We start from the raw sequence: 9,597 nt of genomic DNA, 5'->3' as shown, positions 1-9,597 counted from the left end.
GGGCCCCTCTCTGCTGGGCCCACACTGGAAGCACAGGCTGAGAGCTCCTCCATGTCCACCTGACTGCTGAGGGGACAAGAGGCATTAGCTGCGCCCTGCGGGAGCCTCCTATCAATCCCTACAGTGGGACTCCCACCCTGGCACAGCCCTCCAGACAGATGTCTGGCCCCTGGAGGCTTCCAGACACCCTGTCCCAGCCACGTGGCCTCGTTCCTGTTCCCCTCCCCTACCCTGCAGGACTCACACTTGTGATGTCTCCTGAAGATAACTCAGGTTGGAAATTTATTCTACCTGAAATGAAACCATATCACCTGCAGCATCCACCTGGGGTGCTGGAGTCCCACCTCCAGCACAGTCTCATTACTGGCCATGGCAGGGAGGACTACAGGTTGGCGTGGGGAACAGGTGGGACTGTGAGCTGGGAGTCTGGGGGCTGGTTCTGGCTGGGTCACTGGCTTTCTGTGTGATTTTGAGGAAGGTGCTTTCCTTTCTGGAAGAGGGGAGAGGGACTCAATGAGCTATAAGGTCCCTCTGAGGAGTCCTTGGGCAAAGGAGCCAGGCTGTCAGCTTTGGAGGGACCCAGGATGTTGTTCCGGGGATGGGGAGGTGGGGTCCCTTCAGCCTTTGGACCTTCTCCCTTGCCTCGTCCTTAACCCAGCCATCCTGTCAGTCATGCCAGTGTTTCCTGAGCAGCCCTTGGGCCAGCCCCTGTCCTAAGAGTTCACAAGCTGGCAAGGACTTGGGAGCTAGTGTGGCACCCTGAGAGTGAAGACATGAGGTACCACAGAAGCCCTGCATCTGTCTGAGAGTCTGGGGTGGGTTTAACCAGAGGAGAGGACCCTGGGCCTCCACTTCCCCAAATACCGTGTTGCTGCACAGAGGTCCGGGCCACTACACCCTGCAGTCTCAGGGGCTGGGATGCAGTGCACTGGGGAGGCGTGTGCTCTGTCTCTTGAAGGGTGACCCCCAGTGCTATGCCAAGACCAGTGGGACTTCCCAGATCTCGAAGCCACACTTCCATTTCTGTTGGTTTGGCCGAGGCAGCAGTTAATTTTGGTTTTCAGCAACCGCAGCACACTCTTTGTTTATGGCAGCCAGGAGAAGTGGTAAGGGCCTGGGAGCCTGGGAGCCTGCTCCTGCCTAGTCAGTTTTTTTGTTGTTATCGTTGTTGTTTTTATGGAGTTTTGCTCTTGTTGCCCAGGCTGGAGTGCAATGGCACAATCTTGGCTCACTGCAACCTCTGCCTCCTGAGTTCAAGCGATTCTCCTGCCTCAGCCTCCCAAGTAGCTGGGATTACAGGCATGCACCACCACATCCTGCTAATTTTGTATTTTTAGTAGAGACAGGGTTTCTCCATGTTGGTCAGGCTAACTCCTGACCTTAGGTGATCCACCTGCCTTGGCCTCCCAAAGTGCTGGGATTACAGGTGTGAGCCACCGCACCCGGGCCCCAGTCAGTTTTTTGGGGTTTTGTTTGTTTGTCTGAGGCAAGGTCTCTGTCACCCAGGCTGGAGGGCAGTGTTGTAAAAGCAGCTTCCTGCAGCCCTGACCTCCTGGGCTCAGCCAATCCTACCCTCTTAGCCTCCTGAATAGCTGGGACCACAGGTGCATGCCACCACGCCCAGCTAATATTTTTATTTTTTGTATAAACGGAGTTTTGCCAGGTTGCCCGGGCTGGTCTAGAACTCCTGGGCTCAAGCGATCCACCCGCCTCAGCCTCCCAGTGTTGTGGTGAGCCACTGTGCCTGGTCTGCCTGGTCTCTCGACATACCCCCTCCCCCAGTATCTTTGGGCCTCCCAACCAGGGCACTGGCCTAGCAAGGCAGGCAAGAGGAGCCCCCCAGACGTAGTACAACGCTAGACCTGATGCCTGTAGCCTCCCGCATTAAGCCTCTGAACTGCCCTGTGAAATGGGAAGTGAGGCTCAGAGAAGTCACACATTAGGGGCTGAGCCTGGGCCAGCAGTCTTGAAGTGTCTACCAGGATGGAACATTGCCCCCTACCTCCCAAGTCCTCCCCCTAGCCTCTGTCGGGCTGTCCTCTGGAGCTGGGCTAAGGGTACACACTCCTCCAGGGCTATCGCGATTAAAATGGAGTCCTCAGGCCTTAGGGCCACCCCAGGACTTCCTGGAAAGTCCTTTGGGCTTGGGGAAGGAGGTGAGGGAGTTTTTAGAGCCCCACAGATCTCACTATGCCCCAGCTGCTCTGGGTGGAAGTCCACACAGAGGGCAGCACCGCGGGATGCTACAAACAGGCAATTTGTCGAAGTGTCTAAAATAGGATGTTTTTGCTCCTGCAACCCCTACTACCGACCCCTGCTACCACCACCACTCAGCTGCTGACCTCCCTGCCCACATCCTGCTCAAGCCTTACCAGCACACGCTACCCAGACTGTCCCAGGCTTTTGCAGACAAATCTGCACAGAGGCTGCCGGGCCCTCAAAGCAACCACAGGGGTTAAGGCGGAGCCAGCATTTCTGGAGCTCCCAGGCGATGCTTCTGGGTCTGGCACAGCAGGAGAGCCCTTGTGGGCTTAGGAGACTGTCGGATCTGCTTCCTAACTTGGCCTCTACCACTTTCCCAGCTGGGGACCTTAGGCCAGGTGCCTTGGGTTATTCACCTGTAAAATGGGGACAGTGATAACAGCCTCATGGGAGGATATGCCATAGCCCATAACAAAAAGTCCCATTGTCCCAAGGCAGCTAGACACACACGGGTCGCTGGGGCGGCAGGAATGGGGGTAAGGGGTCTTTCCATTCCTGACTTGGCAAGCTGAATAACGATGGTAACAAGAAACAGCACAAGGCACTTTATAAGCATCTTGCATCTATTAATTCACTTAATCCTTCTATGAGGTAGGTACTATTATTTCCAATTTACTGAGGAGGATGCTGAGGCTCAGAGAGGTGAAGTGTCCCACGTAAGGTCACCCAGCTAGTGAGAGCCAGAGCCTGGCCAGCTAACCTCCTCCACACCCTTAAGCTCTCTCTGTTCCTGCTGCCTGAGCCACTGTGACAGGCACACTGTTGGGCCCCAGAGGATTTAGCAGGAGCCAGCTAAGACCACCCGAGTCAACAGGCCCCTGGATTGGGGAAGGGCCCCATGAGGGGTTGGCTGGGGATCTCTGAGGTCCCCCTTCTGTGTCCGCAGTTTAGAAAGGCCATGATCCCAACACCCACTGATCAAAACTTCTGAGTCCGTAAGTCTCTGATTACAACATCCTTCTAAGGAACAGCCTGTAACTCTAACCCAACCTTTGGGGAGTCCATCCTTCTATGATTCAACATCCAAGTGTGACAAGGGAGGGCCTAAAATCTACCCATCACCCAGCTAGGAGGCACAGCCGTCCCACGCGAATCCAACTCAAAGGCCCAGGGCACCTTTCCTGCCCAGAACACTTGGGTCTGGCTGGAGGGGAGTCTGGAGACCAGGGCAGGGGTGCGGGGCAAGAGCTCAGTTAGCCTGATAATATGGCTCGGGTAGTTTCCACCACAGCTGCTGCTACAACCCACATGTACTGACCCCTCCCCAGGCCAGAGCTGGGGCTCAGGACTGGGCACATCTAGGAGGGACAGAAGTATAAGCCAAACCTTGCCTTCAAGGACCTTCGGCCAGCTAGAGAACCAGACAAGCCCAGGCCCAGTGTGGTCTGGGCTGGAGGCTTGGCTGGAACAGAGTGGGGGCACCACATAGTCCAGAGACTTCCCGAGAGACAGGAAGGATGGCACCTGAGGTTCCCTTGCCATGCCACCCATAGTCACTGGCCAGCAGTCTTCCTGTTGGGAAAAGGGAGATGGGGGAAGGAACCTTGCCTGACATCTCATCCTGGCCTGAGCTTTGATCTTGGAGCCTCCCAACTTCCTACCAGGATTCCACACTCAGGTGGGCTCCCATCTGGGAGGCTCTGGCCATAGCAGGCAGCTGTTGGGTTCCCTTCTCAGCTCCTCCCACCCCAATGAGGCCTGCCTCATTAGGGAAGAGAGAAGCAGCCAGTGAGTGTGCCAAGCCCAGTGCTGGGCACTAGGAGAATGGAGATGTGTGGGGCCAAGGTCCTGCCTCTGAGAGACGCCCAGTCTGCACCGGCACACAGTAGTGGCTCTAGTCTCAAACTAAACTGAAACTAACAAAGCAAAGTGCAGAGGGTGTGGCAGGACTCTGCGGCACACCCTCCCCTCCTCCCCACCCCTGCGGCTCCTGATGCCACAGCAGTGCAGGGTAAGGAGAGCCTACTGTCTCCCAAAGGCTCTCACATTTTGTATAACCAGCAGTTATGGAGCAACTACTGTATGCCTCACTCTGTGTTGAGGGGAGGGCCAAAGAGAACTACTGAGTTTGGGGGCCGTCAGAGCAGCACCCACATCATTGCCCTACAAGAAGGAAGAGGGACTGAGGCCATTTGCCAGGAGGAATGAGAGGAGATGAGCTTCACAGATGGAGCAAACTGCCGGGAGATGTGGAGAACAGGGTGTCGGGAACTGCTCTGGGAGGGTTCCTGGTGGCTGGGGGGATGGCACACACCTCCCTTAAAAGGAGCAGGCAGGGGTGCCTTGTCCACTCTGCGGGATGGGCAGGCCCAGGACAGCTGGCCCATTAGACCATTAGAGACAAGCGAGTCTGGAGTTCCAGGGACTTGTCCACGGCCACACAGCAGCCCTTGGCCCCAGGAAGCCAAAGCTTCCAGCCAGTCATCGAGTGGTAGGGGGTTTAGTTCCAGGGGGCCAGAGGTCCTCTGCGGGAGGGAGTGCAGGGCAGTATCCCTGCAAGTCCAGAGGGGCCAGGACAGGTCAGAAAGGCCCATCCCTCCTTCGCTTGGCACCCTCTTTCCCCTTTGCGAGGGATGCAAAGGTTATTTATACCCTGGGCCTGCCGGCTGCGGGTGGGGCAGGCACCCCATCTGGGGCGGGCTGCGGGCGCGGGGGCAGGAACGGGCTTACCTGCTTCCCGCCACCAGGGCTGGGCGGGGCGCTGCGGGGAGGAGGAGCGGGGCACAACCTGTGGACGGCCGCGGCCGGCGGACTCACAGCAGCGGGGGCCCGGCCGGGGGTCGCCGGGGGGCCCGGAAGCCGGGGGAGGGCGAGGAAACCAACTTGGAGAGAGGAGTGACCTGGGGGCCGGGGGCGGAGTCGTGAGCGGGGGAGGAGAGAGCCGGCCGCCAGCGAGAGCCGCGCGGCGGCCCAGGAAGCGAGAGCGCCGCCCACCCATCCGGGGCGAGAGCCGCGCCGCAGGAGAGGCAGGCTGGGCCGGGGGCTGCCCGGGCCCGCGACCCCCGCCGTGACCCCGCAGCCCCCAGCCCGCCCCCAAGATGATGAAGAGGCAGCTGCACCGCATGCGGCAGCTGGCCCAGACGGGCAGCTTGGGACGGTGAGTGTCACCCCCTTCCAGCCCCACTCTTACCCCGGCAGGACCTGAGGGGTCGTAAAAGGGTGGGGGGAGACGGGGATGGGGGAGACTGGGGACAGCTGGGCAGCCACTCTCTGAGCGGCCAGACCCTCTCTTCCTCCCTTCTGAACGCCGCCCCCGTCTCTCGGGCAGAGCTGGAGGAGCAGGGGTGGCCTTTGCGGGAAGGGATGCCCCCCCTTACTGGATTGGAGGGGGCTTCAGGCGGGAGAATGCTCTCTGCCCTAGGACACAGATTTCTCTGCCTCCACGAGTCTCTAAGTGGATGGTCCTCCTGACCTCACTTGTTCCCTCTGGACAATGGGGCAGTTCACCACCTCTGCTTGCTGGGCTGGGGAGGGAGGAGGGTCCATTTAGGGCCGCAGACCTGGGGCGAGGGGAGGAGACGGGTCCTGGCCTGGCGGGAGGAGGGGCCTGCCCCTGGCCTGCGGCGTCCGTTCCCTTACCCCTCCCCCCACCTCAGGGGCCTCCTGCTTCTCTGTCTTGTTTCTGCTTTTCCCAGACTCAGGTGGAAACATCCCCAGGTCTCCCAGCTCCCACCCCCAGCCTCTGAGCCGGTAGCACGGAGGCCGGAAGTTTGGGGAGCCTCTGAGGGCCTGTCTTCTCTGCTCCTCTTCCCCTGCCTCAGGAGTTCCCCATTCTCTGGGTCCGGGGAGGGGACCGGGTGTCCAGAGACCTAGTTCTAGTCTCCCACTGGCACAGATGCCTACCTAGCCTGGGCAGTTAGGCCACCTTGCCATGGGCCTCGGCATCCCCCATGTGTCCCCAGGTGGGGTCCAGGGGCCTGTGCACCCCTGCCCACAGCTGTAGTCCAGAGTGCTGTGTGACTGAGCCTAGGACTCTGAGCTCCCGCACTTCCCGTTCTTGGAGCCAGCTAATACTCCTCATCCTGGGGTGGGCCGAGGATTTGGGAGTGGGCAGAAGAGAGGCTTCTGTGTCCCAAAGCTAGGCCCTGGGTGGGTCTCCCAGCCTCCCCTTCAGTTTCATCTGTCCGCCCTCTTTCAGGACACAGCCCTGGGTGGAGGAGGAAAAACCCATGTATCCTATTCCCACCCCCATGGAATGTGCTCTGACTGGGATGAGGCAACTGGGCCACCCAGGGCGGGCCGCACCTGGGAGGGACAGTGGAGGCACTGGGGTCCAGGTGCCCTGCTGCGGGGAGGGGGAGTAGGGGGCGTTCTAACCCAGGCAGGCTCAGCAGAAGCGCTCTCCCCCCGCAGCACCCCGGAGACCGCTGAGTTCCTGGGTGAGGACCTGCTGCAGGTACGTGCCTGGGCCGGGCGGGTGGGAAGGCAGGCCTGTGCAGGCTGTCGGAGCAGAGGGCCAGGGCGGGGATGCCAGCTAGGGGCCCGGGTTGAGTCATTCCTCAAGCTGTTGGCCATGGGGTCCCCAGGGGACAGGAGAAAGTTTCCTGCTCAGGGGGAGACAACTTTTCTTGATCCTTAACCTCCAAACCTCCTTGCCAGGTAGAACAGCGGCTGGAGCCGGCCAAGCGAGCAGCCCACAACGTCCACAAGCGGCTGCAGGCCTGTCTGCAGGGCCAGAGTGGGGCAGACATGGACAAGCGGGTGGTGAGTCGGGGGTCCTGGGAAGGAGGAGCCTGAGCAGGAGACTTCCGTCCAATGGGGAAGCAAAGTCGGGGCTGGGGTTTCCTTGCCAGTCTGAGTGGCACCAAGGGCATGGAGACTGCTCTGTTCCAAGGCCTCTCTGGCACTGCACTCAAAAGGCCCTGTACCTTCCCTGTCACCTTTACCCCACTTTCCTGTGCACCAATCCCCATAAGCCAAGGCCAGGCCTCTGCCAACACCTGAACTTCTCTGTCCACTCAGCATGCAGAGCAGGCTCTCAATGGGGCAGCCTCAGAGGGCTTCCTGAAGGAGGTAGCAATTGAGCTGGCTTTTGAGGGATACTCATGTATTAATCAAGGGGCAGTGTTTATTGGCTGATAACTGCCAGCCTATTGCTAACATATTAGCGCATTGTCTCATGGAACACTGGCAACAACCCTAGGGAAAGGCATTGTTTTACAGATGAGGAATTGGAGGCTTAGAGGTAAAGTCACTTGCCCAAGGTCATATAGCCAGTAAGTGGCAGAACTGAGGTTTGAACCCTGGTCTCTGATCCCAAAGCAGGCATTCTCCGTAACTCCAGATGGGGTGGGAGTGTGGGGCCATGTTTTGGAATCAGTTGACAATTCAGTGTGGCCAAGACAAGGAAATTGGGAGTCATAGGGCGTTTGAGCTCAGCAGTGGCTAGGTCAGCCACATATACCCTGGGACAGGGGAAAGAGCCCCCATTCCCAGGCCAGCTCCCCCTCCCATTCTCCCTCCACCCGTGTGACCTGGGGCAAGCTCCCTGCCCTCCCTGCATCTTAGTTTCCCAGTCTGCAGTAGGACTTGGTCATCCCTTCCTGCCCAGTCAAGTGGCTTCTGGGAAGAGGAAAAGGGCACTCCAGATGGGGAGGGGCTCCATCCATGGTCTCAGGGAAATGTCACCCACACCACGCCTTGTCATCTTGTTTCCACTCTCATCTGGGACTGTGGCATTCCTGGGTTCCCTCCTCACCTGCCCCCAAGGGGCTGGCCTGCTGCTCAGGCAGGGTGGAGGGAGGCAAGGACACTCACTGCCGGCCCCAACCTCCCTGCAGAAGAAGCTTCCCCTCATGGCTCTGTCCACCACGATGGCCGAGAGCTTCAAGGAGCTGGACCCTGATTCCAGCATGGGGTGAGCATAGACGGGGCCCTGCCCTCACCTGGGGCTACCAAGACATGATCTCAGCTGGGAGGGGTCCAGGTGGTGAGGGCATCCACATCGGAAGAATGACCAGGCCGGGGACAGTGCTCAAGTCAGTGAGGGCGGCCAGGCCTGGGAGGGTGTTCGGCCTTAGCAGAGATGAAGGATATCTAGGAGGGGCCGGAATTGAAGGAGGAGAGGCCCCACCAGGTGTTTCCAGTGGAGGTGAGGGCAGCGGGCGCCTGGGCCCATGGGGTGCCGTGTCCACAGGAAGGCCCTGGAGATGAGCTGTGCCATCCAGAACCAGCTGGCCCGCATCCTGGCCGAGTTTGAGATGACCCTGGAGAGGGACGTCCTGCAGCCACTCAGCAGGCTGAGTGAGGTGAGCCTGTGCCCTGCTCCCGGTCCCCACCTTCCCCGGTTGCTGGCTCCGTCCTCCCCCAGCACACTGACCCCCCATGCCCATCCTCAGGAGGAGCTGCCAGCCATCCTCAAGCACAAGAAAAGCCTCCAGAAGCTCGTGTCCGACTGGAACACACTCAAGAGCAGGTGGGAGCCCCGGCCACTCAGGGGCCTCATATCTGGGTCAGCCCACAGAGGTGGTCGTAGAGCTTTGAGGCCCTGGCCACACCAGGAGGATGCTGTGGGGTCCGCTAAGTACAGTGTGTATACTTGCGCATGCCTGGTCCCTAGAAACACAGGTGGTGAGGGTATCTGTGAGGGTGTGCCCGTGTGTGTCACAGCTGGTGCTGGGGCGACCCCAAAGCGTAGGACCGCCATAAACAGTCCTGCGGCTGTCCCTGTTCTCGGCTCTGCTGGGTGGCTGTGATCACCAAACCCGCCACCAGGGGGCAACCCAGCGCACTCGTAGCCCAGCCTGGGCTGAGGCCCCAGCCAGTGGAGCTCTCAGATCTGCAGCTCCAAATCCTAGAATACCATGTGGTCTGCTGTATGGAGGGGACACTTGGCTCTGGACATGCAACAGGGCAGGTGACCAGCTCCCCTTGGGATCATCCCCAGGCTCAGTCAGGCAACCAAGAATTCAGGCAGCAGTCAAGGCCTGGGAGGCGGCCCAGGCAGTCACAGCCACACGACTATGGCCAACAAGGTGGAGACGCTGAAGGAGGAGGAGGAGGAGCTGAAGAGGAAGGTGGAGCAATGCAGGGTGAGGGCCACATGGGTCTCCTGGATGTACAGGGGTGGCAGGGGTGTGTCCTGGCCCCATCTCACAGGCAAGGAAGCTGAAGCTCAGAGGGGTGACATGACTTGCCTAAGGCCATGTGGCTAGGAGGCAGCAGAGCTCCGCCATTCCCTTGTACCCTCTTCTGTCTGTACCCCATGCGTAACATGGGGAGGCCAAGACTTGGTCTGTTCCCTGAGTCTCCGTGTGTTTGCTGAACGAGTAAGTGAATGAATGAAGAGTGAATGAATGATTGGATGATAACAGCACTGTGCATGGCCGGGCGCGG

The 9,597-nt window shown here is 59.5% G+C and overlaps 2 protein-coding genes across 4 annotated transcripts in view; both read left to right on the top strand.

The window, feature by feature from the left end:
* NOL12 (nucleolar protein 12) overlaps window positions 1-9,597 on the top strand; it is a 92,588-nt gene that overhangs the window by 27,288 nt on the left and 55,703 nt on the right. The window lies entirely within an intron of this gene.
* SH3BP1 (SH3 domain binding protein 1) overlaps window positions 1-9,597 on the top strand; it is a 186,868-nt gene that overhangs the window by 152,921 nt on the left and 24,350 nt on the right. For 2 of the 3 annotated variants that reach the window (XM_050806200.1, XM_050806198.1), the window contains exons 1-7: window positions 5,181-5,359; window positions 6,616-6,658; window positions 6,862-6,966; window positions 8,043-8,119; window positions 8,399-8,510; window positions 8,601-8,677; window positions 9,149-9,293. The exons of the other annotated variant lie outside the window; for it this stretch is intronic. In XM_050806200.1, the coding sequence (XP_050662157.1) occupies window positions 5,301-5,359; window positions 6,616-6,658; window positions 6,862-6,966; window positions 8,043-8,119; window positions 8,399-8,510; window positions 8,601-8,677; window positions 9,149-9,293 (618 nt within the window). In that variant the 5' untranslated portion in view covers window positions 5,181-5,300. Of the gene's footprint in view, window positions 1-5,180; window positions 5,360-6,615; window positions 6,659-6,861; window positions 6,967-8,042; window positions 8,120-8,398; window positions 8,511-8,600; window positions 8,678-9,148; window positions 9,294-9,597 lie in introns of those variants that run through there. 3 annotated transcript variants of the gene reach the window in all.

This window comes from Macaca thibetana, chromosome 10, assembly GCF_024542745.1.
Source record: "Macaca thibetana thibetana isolate TM-01 chromosome 10, ASM2454274v1, whole genome shotgun sequence".
Classification (NCBI taxonomy): domain Eukaryota; kingdom Metazoa; phylum Chordata; class Mammalia; order Primates; family Cercopithecidae; genus Macaca; species Macaca thibetana.
Note: the sequence above shows the minus strand (reverse complement) of the source record. Positions and strands in the feature narration are given on the sequence as shown.